Source organism: Anser cygnoides, chromosome 3, assembly GCF_040182565.1.
Source record: "Anser cygnoides isolate HZ-2024a breed goose chromosome 3, Taihu_goose_T2T_genome, whole genome shotgun sequence".
Lineage (NCBI taxonomy): Eukaryota > Metazoa > Chordata > Aves > Anseriformes > Anatidae > Anser > Anser cygnoides.
In genome coordinates this window covers 122,433,907-122,451,585 of record NC_089875.1, presented here as the reverse complement: position 1 = coordinate 122,451,585, position 17,679 = coordinate 122,433,907, and the positions used below count along the sequence as shown (strand labels likewise).

General features: G+C 51.2%; 1 protein-coding gene across 1 annotated transcript in view; it reads right to left on the bottom strand.

Moving 5' to 3' along the window:
* The window catches only part of ASXL2 (ASXL transcriptional regulator 2), a 115,149-nt gene that overhangs the window by 87,560 nt on the left and 9,910 nt on the right, over nucleotides 1–17,679 (bottom strand). The window contains exon 2 of the mRNA XM_066995231.1: nucleotides 1,499–1,581. Coding sequence (XP_066851332.1) covers nucleotides 1,499–1,581 — 83 coding nt within the window. The remainder of the gene's footprint in view (nucleotides 1–1,498; nucleotides 1,582–17,679) is intronic.

The following is a 17,679-nucleotide window of genomic DNA, read 5'->3' as shown; positions in this document are numbered from 1 at the left end:
AGCTTTTAGAAAGGGAAAGAACTTACTATCAGCTCAGGCGAAACCCCCAAGTCAACTGCCACTGCACGGCATGGCATTCCTGCCCTTCCTTTTTTGGGGGCCTTTCACTCCCAAATCTAGTCTTGCGAGCTAGACCGGATCTTTTGCACCACATCAGAGCTCCTGCCTAGGGCTCTCCCGAAAACAGGGTTCTGAATTGCTACAAGGTTTCATGACTTGTAAGTGCCTACTGCTTGCCGGACTCCGTGATCACCAATACAGACCACTGCCTTTCTGTCTTTGGCAGGGGGGTAACCATGCTGGTCAGCTCCTTCTGCTTGGGGAGGTGCCTTTTACAGGTTAACAGCATTTGATTTGTTTGATATTGAAGCTGTCCTAAGGCTGGTAAGCCTCTGGTACAACTAAATGTGGTACTGCCCCAGAATGAAGCGCATTGTCAGGACAGGAATTGCATCCTGCTTTTGTCACATCACATCCTTAAGAGCAAAATAATAATTGGGATTCCTTACTTTAAAATAAGCTGACATTTCCAAAAAGCAAAATACTATTATGTTGTCCACAACTTGAGCGGAAGATCTTGTTATCTACACTTGGGCCCTTCTGTATTTCCTGAGAAGCATCTGTATTGCTGTCTTAAGCTGGCAAGGGGCGTGGGGAAGATAATTAAGTCAAATTTAGGATGGTTACGTCATTCCAAAATAGATGAGCTGGCATCCAATCCTCTTTTCTTTCCTTTTCCTTTGCTCTTAGAAAACAAATAAATACTTTCTACTTCACAGGAGCTCTGTATATCAGCAAATAAACCTGTCCATCTCAGGGAGATAGATATGAGCAAGGACTCACGAGTTAAGCTATGGTAACAGCAGCAGCTCCACATTTGTCATCTGAACTACTTTTACAGCAGATCAGATCAGTAACACCTGAGTGGTGTACTGGGCAAAAAGGGGCACTCAAATGCGCAATACACTCCTTGTGCAGAACAGGAAGATCTCTAAAACAGAAAAGCATCATACTGCAGACGAATACTAAAAATAGCATGAGACAGTTTTCAAATAAATTGTAACTGAAGCTTGAAGCTGCCTTTTTTTTTTTTTTTTTTTTACTACCTGAATAGTTTCCAGTTTTGTTTTGGGTCATTTCCATTAAACTATTCACTTCTTTGTTTGTTTTTAAAGATAAATAAAAAGTAGTTAAAGTTACCCATACAGTTATAACTGGAGTTTGAACCTGATCAGACCCTGTTCATGTCATACAAAAGCTGCAGACCAGAGGCGTGCAGCATATATTTGGAAATGAATGACCCTCATCTAGCTTTCTCAGTGAGAAGTATCAGTGACTTCGTTTTTTTTGTTTGTTTGTTTTAAACTGGGATCTGGATACCAATTCTAAAGACATTTAACATTTTAGTCCCAAAGATCCACAGGAGTTAGGGGTTAACAGTGAACTAAGTTGGAATCAAAGTGTTACCCTGTTTTACTGCTATGGATGCTTAACTTACCTGATTTCTTTAAGTCCTTCTTTCTGGATGACTTGAAGAATCTCTTTATGGCTCATAGGTGTATTAGGATACTTCTCCAGGACCTGGCAAAGTAAATTGAAAGTACATCACTCATTTGCATTTTCATGTTAGTGTTCCACTGCACAGAAAGCTACATTTCATGATTTAGACATCTCCTAGGATACAACCAAAGAACTACTGAGGATCTCACAGCTGATAACCAGCCCTCTCATCTGAAAACCAAAGAGCAAAGAGACTCCAGAAGGCCGCCTAGAAGACTTGCGTTAGTGCAATTCCCAAATTTTATTTGTAATGCACTGCCCCTAGATAACATTTCCTAAAGAGAACAACAGTCATGCTTTACAGTAACAGAGGAGCTTTTCCACCATCCCCTTCATCTGGGAGTTCTTCAGCAACCACTGAAGTACCACAGACACAGAACTTGCAAAAAAACCAGATCCTTCAAGCTTGCAGATATCTGAGGTACAAACATAAAGCCAGACACAGCTAGCTGAGGCAGTGGAGAGCTACTGCATACAGCTACCCACCCCAGCAGACTGTTTGCATCAACAAGCATGCTCTGAACTGGCACAGCTCCTGCTCACAGCCATGCAGATTTATCCAACACACCTAGGAGAAAATCTCTTCTTTGAAATAAAGCTGCAATTGGTATTATGCAATTACAGTCCCTAACAAGAGTCAGATTCTTAATGAAATTTTTTCACTTTTGGTATTTTTTTCAGTGGCTTGAACTTCTCTCGTCCTAGGCGGAATGGGGGTACAAATGGGGCATCTGCAGAACTTCCACCAGTTAAGTCCATGTAAGACAGGAGGAGTCTGCACTACATCAGTTAACGTCAAAAAAGCCAGATCAAGTTGGGACAACTTTAATACTAATGATTGGCTTGATTTTAAGAAGTTTAAGGAAATTTGATGTCTAATACTGTTAGGGTTCTTCACAGACAATTCACATTTAAATTTCAGAAGTACGGGCTAAGAAAATATCTCCTGCATTAAAACTGTTAAATATATCCTCTCCTTTCCCAGCCCTCACTAAGCACACCCTAGCACCTGTGTGTCTTGCCCAGCTTTCAAGAGGAGCAAGAGGCAAAAGCGTAATTCACAACAGGGGACAGATGGATGCTTAAGACTGCCAAAGGAAGATGCATTATATTTGTGCTTAGTGAACAGTGAATGTAATGCAAGTTAATGCTATGCTTGACCAGAAAGTTACGTTATTATATTAAGAACAGAAAGGAAAAAAGTTTCCCAATTATAACCCTGCATGTCCATGGAAAGCTTAGAATACAACAGTTCTGTTGGATGGGACCTTCAAAGATCATCAAGTCCAGCTGCTGACCACCTCAGTGCCTCTACATAGTTATTCCAGGTAGCTTGGCCCCACACCTTTCTTCCACAGGGCTTTTTGTTGATGAGCTCAGCAGGGTGATCAGCCCGGACCCTGCCAGGCCTGCCTGCAAACCACGATGGAGCACACCTGTGCTTTGAGAAGCTGCTGCTGATCAACCAGATGTCAGGAGGATTCTTGTAGGATCCCACACACCAGCTCCCTGAACAAGCCAGGGACAGGCATTTTTATCCTTCTCCTCACTTCCTTCAGTTCCCATAGGATCTTAAAGCCTCATCTCATTGTCACCAAAACCAGAAGATGCCATGGACCTGCACATTCCCAGTCAGCTCTCAGTGCTGCTCTGCTAGCACTGACAGCTCCTCAGACCACTGTACGTGTTCTCCATCCAGACACCTGCAGGCAGAGGAAGCCCTTTTGCTGCTGAAAGGAATAAAAACTTCCAGTCTTCACCACTGCCCCAAGGAAGGCAGCTTTTTATTCACTGAGCAGCACAGGGCTTGGGCTGTTCCCAGCCCCCCGGGATGGCTGGGGGCACCCCTGGGCACCCGCCCGGCCCAGCAGTGCTGCCTGAGGGGCAGGGGGAGCCGCCGGGGCTCCAGGCTGGGCCCGGGGCCTCTGGGCCCGGCCCTGGGCACCGCCGAGCAGAGCCCGGCTCCGGCCTCTCCGCACCTCCCTGCGGGTCCTGACGGCCATGGGGGAGCTCCCCCGGAGCCTCCTCTGCTCCAGGCCGAGCAGCCCCAGCTCTCGCAGCCTCTCCTCACAGCACGGGGGCTCCGGGCCCGGCAGCACCCTGGGGGCCCCGGCCTGGGCTCTCCCTGCTGGGCCAGCTACTGGCTCAGCCGGGGCTGCTAGGCGAGAGTAGACGCGTGTGGTATTTCGGTTTGGTAATGCTAAAAGGTCCTGGTGTCAAGGTGAACTCTTTGTGTATTACCCCAAAGTGCAGCAGTGAGAGCTCAGGAAGACAGATTAGCAATAAAACTTTAATGAGAAGAGCCTGAGCAGGAAAGGAGGGCCACTTTTTTTCCTTCTTGCCCACAGTTCTCCACCCCCAAGAACAAGCAGCAGGATTTGAGCTGCCAGCTTCCCCCCCCCAGCTCACACACACTAATTCTGAGCAGAAAGGCCAGAAGAGCAGGGAGCACAGCAGCAGGACTGCCACACGGCAGCGAGGATCACGCACTGTTGATCTTGCAAAGTTCAATAGCTCCACGTGGTTAACTGCACAATTCCAGCACAGCACAGGTTTTATGGACTTAAATCATCTGGGATTCTGCTCAGAGATTCCACGGAAGCCTTATCTGTCATTATACTTGAGAGATAGTTTTATCTGCCAGATCACAGTGCAAATTCCAAGCCATTTTCCACTGGGAGGATGCACAAGAGCATTCTTCATCTGAGGGCACGCCCCAGGTGGCCGAGTACACAGCCGGGGCACCTGGCTGGAGCCACTGGTGGGGTGCCACAGGGCTGGGTACAGCAAAACTGATCAGTAGGGCCTGTGCTCAAACCCACGAGAAGAGTGCATTAAGTCCCAGTTAACCACTGATGTTGACTTCAAAATAATGCCGGCCTCACCACACAAGGTGCCTGCTGCTGGTAGAAAAGGAGGGCCCACAAAAGCCAGGCCACTCCCTGACTCGACACAGGATGCTCAACAGGAGGGTGAGAATCTTTACTTTGCATCTCTCCCCTCCCCACATACACCAGTGAGGACATTAAATCGCATGAAATTAAAGCGACTAGCAAGCTAGCTCGAGGCCCAAGGTGCCATTTTAGTTGCTTAAAAAAAAGTCACAAAACCCAGGCCTCCTCTGCTGAGACAAACAGTCCTCAGAAACCCAAATGTTTTTGGACAACCATGTCTAAGTAGAGAAAGAAGACTTCAACACATTAGGAAAGGAGGAGACACCAAACAAGTTATTGCGGTGCTGCTGCAGTGCAGGATGTGCAGGGAAAGGAGCTGCAGAACCGCTCTGCAGAGGCTATCGCGAGCACTGACCAACGCGTGCCAAAGAGTGGCAAAACACACAGATGTTAATGCCAAGTCAACGCTTTCAGGAGCCTCACTCAGAAGCAGCTGGGAGAATACTTTGGGGAAAAAATTGGGGGAAAAATCACAATTGCCTCTTTTTGTTGTTTAAGAATGTTACGTGGCCTTTTTTTTTTTTAATGCTAAGCCAGTCTTGAATGACTGCTTTCTGCAGGCAGTTTCTACAGAAGCTGGGGTCCATGTAACCAACTACATGGCAAGAATCAGAAGATCTCAGAGTTTCACTTAAGATAAATGGAAGCACGGGGAGGATGGAGACAAGGATGCAAGAGCAAGTCAGAGGAGAGAAGTATTCAAAAAGCTTCGCATTCTTGTGTTGCCTTCACTATGAGAACATAAAGCAAGTTGCAGTCAGAAAAGCACGAACTGGAAGTTTTAGGGATTTTAGTCTCTCTCAGTGGTTACCTGTAACCGACACGTAAGGCACAACACAGGAGGAGACTCCTCAGAACCACTGCTCCTACGCCACAGAACCAGCACTGAAAGCCCTTTCATCACCTGAAAGTTCACAAAGGCATCGTCTAACAGGGGGAAGAAAACACTGCCTTATTGCAAAGCATGAGCAGGAACAATTGTCAAAAGGCTTTTGGATCACTGAAAACACTTTATCCCGTGAATACTACGCAATTAGGTACGGTTTAAATAGAACAAAATCCCAGGAAGGGTCCAGCTTTGGGAAACACGCCCAACGCTTAAGCTCGGTCTAGACGAGCTCATCTGGAAAAACAACTTTCCTGGCCCAGCAGCCCGGCTCCTTCCAGCAGCAGAGAGTTTACACGACAATTCAGAGACTTGTTTACAGCGGTCAGATGTTCCCCAGCAGCCTCAAACACACAGCTCTGAGCTCTGCCCCGGCCCAAGGACAAAGCCGGAGCGAGCAGCTCAGACAGGCCTGCCAGCCCCGTGTCCCCCCAGGGCACGCAGCCCCCAGCTTCGAGCGGCACGCCCAACCCCACGGGTATCCCGAAGGCAAGTAAGGAGCACTTAAATCCACACGGTTCGCTCCACGGAGGACTGCTTCACCCCATGGAGGCCGGCAGCAGCCCCGGGACACCCACCCGCGGTGCTGCTCCACGGCTGCCCCAGCCCTGCACGGTGGGATGGGGCCGTGGAGGTGGTGGTGCCACAGACAAACCCAGCACAACTGGCTGCGGCTACGCAGGACCGGGGTAGTTTGCACTGTCCTGGCAACAGGTCATCATCTTGTGCTCTTCAAGAAACGTGTTCAAGTCTCTGCTTAGATAAGCAGAGCAGTTGGCACCTTAAGAGGCAGTGGTAACTGTGTGCTGCTGTACAGGCTGAGCCAGAAGAACCAGGTATGAGGAGATTAAAGAGGCTTTAGAAGATAAATGCACCTCAAGTAGCTTCTCCTCTCTTCTGCCCATTTAATGCCATGTCAGATCTTTCACTCAAGGACTTTTTTTTAATTGCTGTGCGTAATAAAAAATATAGCCACTATTATCCGCCACAGAACTGAAGCAGTGGCATTTTAAAACTAAGCGTCGGGATTTACAACCTACCTTCCTGCTATGCTCGGCATCAGCTTAGACAATCGAAAGCACAAACCAGCAGACACCAACAACAAGATGCCAAGAAGCCACCTCATTGTGTGAACCTAGCTATTAATACTGGGAAGCGTCAATGTGCAACTTCGGTGAAGCTGTGCACTTGAGATAGTGTCACCGATGCTCAAATTATGCTGCCTTAGGTGCCAAAGTACTCTCTTTGGCTCATTGTTAACAAAAACTGTTAAAAGAAGTTCTTTATTGCAGTATATTCTGCTTTGTACCCCGAAGCCGTCCTGGTTTCTGCAAGGGTTTCAAAGAAAACAGGACCATCAGAAGACATTCCTTAATTTTACACCTTGGAAGAAAGGCAGCTTTCTTCCTCTTAGAGTAGTTGTGTGAAAAACGCATTCATCCTACCTGCAATTAAATTCAAAGGATTAAATTTCAGAGGGTAAGCATCTATACCAGGCAGACCTGGAAAAGAGAGACACCCCTAAAGCACGAGCCTACCACGCAAAACCTCCCACAGAAATACCCCCAGCGTCTCTGCTCTTCAAAGCAGTTCACTTTTTCCACGTCTCCCAGATTTACGAGCACTGGCAGGACGACTCCACCTCGCCCCAAGCCTACAGCAGAGTAAGAAGAGCGCATTTCACCCAGGCTGCTCACAGAGCGAAGCGGCAGCGGGCAGCACGGTAAGAACACGGAAGCACCTCGGCAGAAGATGCTCTGAGAGACGCTATAAAAGGAAAGTAAATTTGTCGATGTAAATTACTTCGGCACTTCTCTTATTGCAGCGCTGCTCAGCTCAGGCTCAAAGTCCACGTCCTCCTCCCATGCTGTCCGATCCGGAGCGCCACTCCTGCACCAGCCCTGCTGCCCGCGGGTGTTCCCAGCTCTGAGAGCAACCTGGGGAGCCCGAGGCGTTCCCGACAGAGAGCAGCATTCCCAGCATCGCCCTGTACAACAAGGGCTCGCCGTAATTACTCAGCCTCTGAAGCTCCCAGGAAGCTATCTGCAGCCTGAATCTGACTGCACTGAACTGCGTCCCGAGGACCACGGGGCTGGCAGAACCGGGTCCCAGCGGCAGGGAGCAGCAGGAAGGACGGGGCTGGAAGCGCCAGGGATGTGCAGAAGGGCACCGCAGCGCCGGGCTCAGGAGGGCACCCTCAGGAAGAGCTCATGGCGGGAGCTGACAAGCAGCAGGGCGATGATGCACCACAGGCAGGGCAAGCAGGAGGGATTTAAGAGCTGAGAAGCAAAGAAGCAGAACTCCAAACACGATCATTCAGGGCTTGCTGCTTTGGGAGTAGGACAGCATGCATTTGCCGCCCCGCAACCAGAACAATCACCTTGACCTCCAAGCTTTCATCTCATTTCCACCTTCAGATGAGATCAACGCACTTCTCGCCCCAAGCCCAGCACAACAGCAGCCTGTTCTCAACGGGGCCTCGAAAGCGGCGCTCCTGTGCACTGCACCAGCCCGGCTGGAAGGCGGCTGAGGCTGAGCAGCACGGATGGCTGCACACAGCGAGTCCTTTCGGTACTGCTAGGGCCGAGCGCTGGTTCTGAAGACACACCAAACACCGCACGCCACTGAAGCAACTGGGCTCCCCAGTACAAAGAGACAGGGATCTCCTGGGAAGAGTCCAGCGGAGGGCCGCAAAGCTGATACGGGGCCTGGAGCATCTTCCCTGGGAGGAAAGGCTGAGAGACCCGGGGCTGTTCAGCCTGGAGAAGAGAAGGCTGAGAGGGGATCTCACCAATGTGTATAAATACCTGAGGTGTGGGAGACAGAGGGATTTGGCCAACCTCCTTTCAGTGGTTTGTGGGGACAGGACCAGGGGCAATGGCCACAAAATGGAGCCCAGGAAGTTCTGCACCAACACGCGAAAGAACTTCTTCCCGGTGAGGGTGACGGAGCGCTGGGACAGGCTGCCCAGGGAGGCTGTGGGGTCTCCTTCTCTGCAGATATTCAAGGCCCGTCTGGACGCCTGCCTGGGCAGCCTGCTCTAGGGAACTGCTTTGGCAGGGGGGCTGGACCCGATGGTCTCTTGGGGTCCCTTCCAACCCCTACAATGCTGTGATCCTGTGAAACCAACCAGCGCTACCATTGCTAGTGAAATGAGCACACAAATCTAAGCACAGTGTGCCACTGCATGCAGGATGCAGGGCATTTAACTCCTCTGAGCTGCCTCCCAAGTCTCCCAGTGTGCAGAAATCTTGCTTAGAGGTAAGTTCCCTGCCTTCCCATACATACCCAGGCAGGCCAGGTAACCCCCTCATTTTAGATTTTATTCCTTTCTTCAGTTATTTGACAGAAGAGGAGGAGGGGAAACCCCATGAAGAGAATCCTTAAACAAAGCTCAGGAGCACGGCGAGGCCATTACTGCATTGCCTGACTGTTAACAGGAAGCAGCTCTGGAGGAAAGCAACGAGAACCTCAGTGCTACAGCTCTGTGTTTAGCCAAAGGTTATCAGGAGCAATAAGAGCAAGGGTGTTCAGCTCGGAGACATTACAAGTTGAAGATCCAGCCTTAGCTTTGGAGGGATCTCCACGGATGTAATTTCATCTAGAGCCTTTCTAGGAAAATGCAGTCTAGAGTCATGTTTCCTTATGTTCATTTCCCTCCAGCTTTTTACTACAGAAACTAAAATTACCCTCCTCCAGAGCTTGGAGAGGCTGCAGTGACCCCCCCGGACACTGACACAACGCAGGATTAACTCAACACACCACTCCTCCTCTTCCTCCTCCCCCCGCTTCCAGCTCCAACTGCTCAACTTGCACAAAGCTCTCGCTGGTGGAGGTTTCCACCCAGGAGAGCTGGATCAAAGCTGGACCATCACATAGCCACTACCGCTCTGATCTCCTGACACTTCAGTACGCCACCCAACAACCCAAGCAGTACCAGGCTGTTGGGAATCGCATACTTCTTTCCAGTGAAATACTGGAATACGGCACTTGACCACACATCCCAGTGCAGTAACTGCTAGTAGATGCTTCTCAAACGTTTATCTTCAGTCTGACCATCGAAACAGCAAAAACAAACCAACTGAACATCTGCTTTCAAGAACAACCAAGCATCCTTTGCACGCACTGTTAGGGGAATAACACGCTCGCAGAACAAAACTTCATGGAAAATCGCACTTGCCATAGGAAGCCTTACAAGTGAAACCCCACTAGAGGCCAACGCTGTTCCTGCGGCCGAAGTGCAGGTCTTTGGTTTGGGGCACGCACTCGGGAGCTGATCAGCAGCTGCTGGTAGTGCTGCATCACGCCTGCGTGGGACCAGCTCCTCAGCCACCCATGAACGCAGGCACAGACGACGCAGCACTGTTTGGTTTTCATCCCACTGGGGGGCCTGAGGGGCAGAAAACACAGCTTCAAGGTGCACCCCACCCACATTCACGTCCCCTCTTACCTGCTTATGGGAAAGCTCGCTGCAGTCAGGGGTTACCTTAGGGATGCCCCCGGGGGAAGTCTTGCACCTTACAGCACACCAGCCAGTGTTCAGACATATCGATGTGGCGTACTGTTTGCAGAGAGTTCCATCAGGTGGCTGCACTCCCACGCCAACACTCTTTCAGTAGTATTTCCAACAGTAAAACTACCTAAAGATTTCCACTCAGATCCACATAGATCATCAACACTGCAGCAAAGTGCCATAGCTCCACCACTTCATTGCCAAGGCACGAGGAACTTGCCAGAGATTAAGCTTTTCTGATGCCCACAAATTTTTCTTTAAAGCCACCAGACTGCAATTTGGCTAAGCCAAAGCAGAGGCAGTCCATGACTCCTACCTACCTGCTACCTGCTTCACGCTGCAGCCCCCTGAATTCCACGAGAGGGAAACTGCATCAGCTGGGAATCTGACCCTCATCTGCTGGCAGACAGCAGAGCAAAAAAAAGTTCTGGCAAAGCAATTTCAATTTCATCCATCAGCAAGTTTTCCCCCTCGCCTTTCAATATCCTCACTGCCTTGCCTAGCTATTTGTGCTTCTGGAAAGTTAGGATACGACGTTCTTGATCCGGCTCAGCTTTCAGCCTTGCGTACAAGGAATTTCTTCGGTTCTCATTATGGTCTGGCATTTTACTGACAAAACAAACGCTAGGTTTCAGAAGCACTAATAGCATCCATATTGAGCTCTGTTGAAACAGCATGCGTCCATTTTTCCCCCCTCGAAGTGCCACGCCACCAAGCTATCTATCTTTCCATTTCTAAACACCAACATGAAAAGCTAGGGCAGCAGACTAAGCTATCCTGCTAGAAACTACAATCCGGGAAAGGAGCTTTTGAACACTTCCACTGCTGTGCCTTTTCCAGCAGATTACATCAGGAACGAGTTCCTTCCAGTTAGTTTCAGCTCGAGGTCTTCAGGAAATTCAGCAATTGTTGAACAAAAACAGCATTGAGCGCTGACTGCAGGATGAGGAAAGAAGAACATCAGTCCAGGGAAGCTACTCCATTCACCATACGAAGTGAATCCACACACTCGTTCCCAGGTACCAGGGTTCCAGGCTGGGAACGGCCTCCGAGCACCCTGGGCGCACCAAATTAGCATGCACCGCACTGAAATGCGCTCACACCGCGGGCAGGCAGCCTCCTTACAGGGCTGCAATGAATCATTCATGAATAAAGGAGCTAAAACCCTCATTAAGGGAATAAAAAAAGACATCCCCTCCCCCAGACCGGCCCAGCACAACCGACTTACTGGGTCACGCTGTTGAGTTTTCTTTTAGAGCTCGCCCTTTGCCAGCAGTGAGATTCAGCTGTAACTTTCCGTGTGAGCGAGCTCTGAGGGACCAGAGGCGGCTCTGGGACTGAGTACAGCACAGCGGCATCCAAACTTCAGGTAAAAGCCTCACGGCAACTGAGGTTAGATTTTTGTTTGTTTTTAAACATCACTCTCCAAGCTCAGAATGAGAAAAAAAGCACCCTAATCCAGTAACGTTTTCAGCAAGTTTTGATAAAAGCGCACTTTTGAATTCCTGCTGTCGATCGTCTTCTACACGGAAGGAAGAGAATTGCCCAAGCCAGCGCTGTAAATGACATCACCGCTTAAACTTGGGCTCCTTCCTGCTACTTCCTGGAAACAGAATTTAAGAATTTAAACTTCATGAAAGCCGTGGAAACCACAGCAACTCGAGAAGCCGTCCCCCCCCACGGTGACACCCGCTGACTAGGCCTCAGCACGGGGTGAGGCGGGACCCCTCGCCTCCCCGCCAGAGGTGGTAGGGGGCAAGTGCCCTTACAGAGCCCGTCAGTAAGGGGGGACCTCCATGCAATGAAGCATTTCACACAGAAATGGGCCGGCTACAGAAAGCCAGGCACACATGACACGAAGCCCCCGTGCCGCGGTCGCTCCAGAGCACGCCGCGGCCCCCTCCCGGCAGCACCGAGGGAGCGAAGGGAAGGACGGAAGGGCCTGACCCACATTGCAGCGCCTTCGCCACTCATCCAATTAGCCAAACGCCGTTCAAGGCTTTAACCAGAAATGAGGTCAAGAAGGAACGGGCGATTCTATGCCATCGGAAACCTAGCGCCATTACATGCCAGTGCTTGTGACCGCTCTTCCACAGCAGTTAGGACCACAGCACGTCACACCACTTTCAAACGTGTCTGAGGAAACAGCAGCGTGAAGAGGCAAGATTCAGACACCACATTTCACCCACAGAACCTGGTGAGGCATGTGCAGAGCGCCGAGCTCGGAGGACACGGGGCCGAGCAGCTCCAAGAAGCGCAGGGCCTCCTTCCACGGAGTCGCCACTGGGGCAGCGAGGCAGAAGGCGAGCGCTGGCCCAAGGAACAGCAACCTGGCTCCAAAGTTGTCCGCATGTGTGAGCAGTTCAAGGATACGGCAGAGCAGGAACTGAAGCAGTGCTTCAGGTAAACCACTTCTGGATTTGCAGAAGCAAAGGCCCATCAGCAGGACGGCTGCAGCCTCCTCGTGAGCGCCGCAGGGCGCGCGATCCTGCCAGACCTGCACACCTCCGCCTGGACGCCCGATCAGCTCAGCTCTACGTGAGGAAAGAGCACCGACAGGATTGTATCGACCTCAAACGCTGGGAGAAGCCTGAGTCTGTGACAGACAAAGCCAGAAGCAACTCTCTCTACAAAAAAACCTTAAGACGTTTGGACCTCGCACTTATATGCCTTAATTTAGAAGCAAGGGACTGAAACAGCACCTCCGAGGTGTGGGCTCGAGTGCAACCTGCCTCCAGCAGCAACGTGTGTATGGGAGGGGAAGGGATGGAAGTCTACCGGGGACTAACAGAGGAACGCTTTCAGACGTTCCCTGCGTTACCTCTCAAGGCTCGGGAAGGCCGAGGAGTTGTGCAGCAGCAATCTAACACGACATGAGAAGGCCGCAGCGGTCAGCGAGAGCCTTGCTGACCTACCTGCACCTGGCTGCGTGTTCTGGCTCTGCCACACAGCACAAAAATTCAAGTTTGGATGCAGAATTCTGCAAAGCCGTGTATATCTGTACAGATACACACTTCAAATGTATGCGGCCTTAAGCTCCCAATAAGTATTTGGGAACAGGATTCGAGCTTAGGCCCTGTACCTATGGGCTGTGAAAGGAGAGCGTGGGGCAGCCAGCAAGGCTCTCCCAGTGCAGGTCGATGGTTCCCAACAAGAAACAAACCACAAAGCAACGGGAGAGTAAACACCAAGCGGGTCAGAGTCCCGGCAACCTGCGTGTAGCAGCCCAACGAGGAAGTCTCAAAAATAAACGGCCTTCAGACGGCCGCCCCGCGGGGGGCAAAGAGCAGCTCGCAGGCAGCTCCTGCTGCAGCCGGGAGGCACAGCGGGCCGGCCAGGGCACGCACAGGAGAGCACGGGCTTGCTAAACCCGACGTGACCTGCTGCTAAACTCAGACCGGTTCTTTTACTGAACCTGCTGCCAAGACACTGCATTTGTCTCGAGCGACTGAGCGCGCCATTCGCACAAACTCCTGCGAGCTGAAGGTCCTGATGCTGGAGCCCTGCACCTCAGCGACATCTCCCTTCCTCCGGGCTGCACAAACACGTGCGCTGCCAAAGTGGTAAACAGGATTGGGGCCCTAATCCAGGCTAAAAATGCCTTTTTAAAAATACCTTTTTTTTTTTTTTATTAAGGGCCCAGATCCGTTTTATGATTCGGTTTGCCAAGCAGCTTCAAACACGCATGCGGCCCTACTAGAACAGAGAGGAGCCAGCACCAAGGCAGACATGGTCCCGCACCTCCCCTGGACACGCCACGAGGACCCGCAGGGAGCAGACCACCACCTCCCCATACCCGCTCCCACCCCGCACCAGGGGGTCGTGCCGTGCGGAGCCACCGCAGGCCCTTCACCCATCACCTGGGACCGTGTCCTTGGCTGGCACCCTCTGTTCCGAGAGGCGACAGCCGCCTCTGAGCAGCATCGCTGCCACGAGACAGATTGCTGCTGCTGGGCAGGTACTTGCAGAGCCTCCAACTGAAAAATCATCTTCAGGCCCCAAGGTCGTTGCACAAGCAATGCTTAACGCGGTTCGAGCGCACCAGCTTACCCGAAGGCATGAGAACATGCAACGCTGAGTATTTACTGCCAACAGTGAGAAAAGTCTTCTTTTCAAGCACCTTCCTTTTCAGAACTCCACCTTGCCCTGAGTAAAATTGTTAACAACCAGAAGAACCTCAGTACTGCTTAATTTCTAAAATGTGTCCTCAAGTAACCAGAACCAGGGTAGAATTAGTAACTTTTACTACAGGAAAATGGCTGGTATCTTTATGCTCCTCTGTCCTTGCTGGAAAAAGAGCGTTCTCTTCCCCACCTTAGCTTTCACACCAGTCAGAGAGCTGAAGAAGAGACCTCGGGAAATTCAGTGCCACTGACCCGAGAGGCAAACAAGCACCAAAAGCCTCCATGTGAACACGAAGAGCTGACGATGAGGCTATGTGCCTGGCTATTCCGAACAGAAACATCTCAGAACAAACTCCTACAGCTCCTCACAGCCTCATTCAAACACAGTTGGACAGACCTCGAAATGCAAAAGCCTCCCGTGGCCGTAGGAGCGCTGCTGGGCGTTGGCACGATGCTCACGCTGCCTGCCAGCAACCCCCCGAGCTGCTCGCAGCCCCCGGGCCCGCCTGTCCTCCCCGAAACCACGGCCGCGCGCCTTCCAGCCGGAGGTCGCTGAGCTGGAGTGTGCGCGTGTGTTTTGTTTTAGACACGGCGACCAAGGCTTTGCAATTCCCTTTACTCGTTTTGCCTCTGGTATTAAAACCAGGAATGCTTTCCACCAAACGCTGCCCGTGGGAATTGGTGAGCACACGCTGCAACGGGCCGGAGGTGTAAGAGCAGCTCAGGGACCAGGCGGGCGCGCAGCAGGTACCAGCAAACTGCCGGAGCCTGGCAGCAAGGAGGGGGCTCCTTCCCTCTTCCGACAGGCCACAGACCGAGGCCTTGCAAGTCCCTGGCCAAGGCCAGAGGAGGCGATCTGCTCCATCGGGAATTCTCTCCCCGCTTCCTTCCCGTTCTGCTGCGTTCCTCCACAGGTAGCACAGGAAGCCCCGCGCTGTGTGCTGGCTCTAGACAAATCTCCCAGCCTTAACCTTCCCCCATCGCCGCTGCAGACCCAGGAGACCACCCAGGACCCCACGTTTCCCCTTCGGATCTACTTCTGCTGTAGTGCAGCATCAGCACAGGACCAGAGAGCGATGAGGCATTATCTGGGCTGTAAGGCCCCGTGATGCTCCTTCAGCTACACAGGAAAGAAATGACCAAAAAGACAGATGCAGAGAAAGCTCAAGGCAGCGTACACAAGCAGCATCCCGGGGAAGCAAAGAGGGATGACCAGATTTCATGCAAGACACCAACATCTCACAAGATTTCTCTGTAAGACCACAGAAACCCCTCGGGAGGGCAGAAGGTGCACAGGGCACCTCTCCTCTCACCTCTGCACAGATGTAGCAGAGGACAACAAGGTCCCTGCAGCTGCTGAGATCCCCACGAGATGCAAGGACAGAGAGGTGACCCTGACAGCCCCTGCTAACTGGAGCATTCAAATTTCCACATTCAAGTAACCACGGAAGATACAGGTAAGTGACTCGAACCAAGGCAGCTCTCCTGCAGGATATTGTTTTTCCACATTCCTTCCCCTACAGCAAAGAGGAAACCTTAGCACTCATTCTTTCCTTATAAGACTGGAAAACATTCAGCAGCGCACAGCTCAAGAGCAGACGTTAGGTCAAAGAGACAGGAAGCCTCAGCAGCCTGAAACATCAAAACGAAAGGCATCTGAATCACATGAGCTGCTTGGTTAAGGAACAGGTAACATTTGCAGAGAACCACGCAAATAAAACCAGTTTATTAACGGAGTTAAGAGCTCACCTACAACTCCAAACCTTTGTCAGGAAGGTACCAGTTTGCTGCAGAGCTCCTACTCCCACCAAGAGCCCCCCTCCAGCAGGCGCACGGTCAGGTACCACCCCGCAGGCGCTCAGCTAAGGACAAGTACGGAAAAAGCATTTTGTGAGCGTGTTCCGGGGGCATTCAGGGACTGAAGACACTGATAAACCGGGGCTGTATGGGCGCCTTGCCACCTGGCTTTGAGGTTCATTACCTACACGTCCTGAAGCAAGCAGAAGGCCCAAATGTAGAGACACAGGTGTTTAATCATGAGGTTTCCTAAGACATGTTCATTTATTTAGTGAAAGAAAACCTACCCAAGTTCAGGCAAGAATGAAGTCTTCCTGATGAAGGATAAACTCGTTACTGCCATTCCAACTGCACTTCTGACGTGAGAATTTTGTTAGCAGCCCTGTGAGCAGCTTCAAGAACCGAGATCTGCAGGCTGAGCTGGAAACAGCTGCAGGGAGGCGAGCAGGGGGACTCGGCGGGCTGCAGACAAGGCCAACTTTAAGGTCCCTTCAAACCCAAACCACTCTAGGATCCTCAAGGTCTTACGTGGAAGAGGAACAGGCTTTTGAAGTGATGCTTCACACCAACACCTCAAAACCAAGATAAGCGGCTTGTGAGACTTGAATCTCAGCTGAAACCTACGAACCTGTCACTGTTCAGTGACAGCCAGCCGCAACCTGCACCAGAAGTCGCGCTTTTCCTGCACGCTACCTGCAGAAAGACAGCTTAAGTGATGTTCTGACAGCACCACGCAACAAACGCTGACTTGTTCACGACGGCAGGAACAGGATTCACACTTCAGCGGGAGAGAACCGAACCAGTTGTGGCTGAGGTACCAGAGGCACGCCTGGGAGAGGGCGAAGTGTCACAGACGGAAAGGGCACAAACCCCACCAGGCGTTATCACTGACCCTCTGCCACCAGGGGGGCTATGCCCACAAGGACAGTTTCATTTTCAGTATTTCTGGGAGTACACGGATATTCAATAAGGCGGCACTGAGCAAGCAGAACTACACTTGTACTGCAAACGCCTTTAAGAGAGAAGGCTGCTGCTGCTGAAGAGCCCGCTACCTGTCACGCGGAGACAGGAGCAGCGCAGTCAATGCCATGCGAGCATTACTTTCCATTTACTTGCCGAGGTCTTTTCACATTGCAAAAGCCACAACTGCCAGGAACACTAGCCTGCTGCAGCTTTTCAGCAGCCACAAATCCCTCAAAATGCTCAGTTTATACGTCACAAGCCAGAAAGAAAAAGGGGAAAAAAGGAGTAAGTGGGCTTTGTTGATCTCAGGGAATGACATATTGGGACAGAGCATAGACGGGGCTCAGAAAAAGGTTCTGAACAGCAAAACCATAAGCCATAAGAGGTAATGTTTATTGTTGCGTCTAAGAGGTTTAAGAGCCAGTTCGTATTTCCCCACATGGAAAGGGAGAGAAGAATTTGTCCAAGCAGAACTGGGGTTGCATGACTCGTCTGAAAAAGAGCAGGGCAATTTTTAAGCAGCAAGATGGCAACCACAGGCCAGCCTCACCTCCGTCCCTGCAAAGGTGATGGAACAGCTTGCTCTGGAGGCCACCTGCAAGCAAGTGGAAGAGGAGAAGGTGATGAGGAACAGTCAGCATGGATTCACTGAGGGGAAATCGTGCCCAACCAACCTGGTGGCCTTCTGGGTCGTCATCGCTGGCTGGGGAGATGAGGGGAGAGCAGCGGGTGCTGTGTGCCTTGACTTCAGCACTGTCTCCCACAACATCCTTGAGAAGGAACTTAGGAACGCGTGGGACAGGTGAGCGGACAGCGAGGCGGACTGAGAACTGACTGCCTGCCTGGCAGAGCTCACAGGGTCGCGACCAGCAGCGCTGAGTC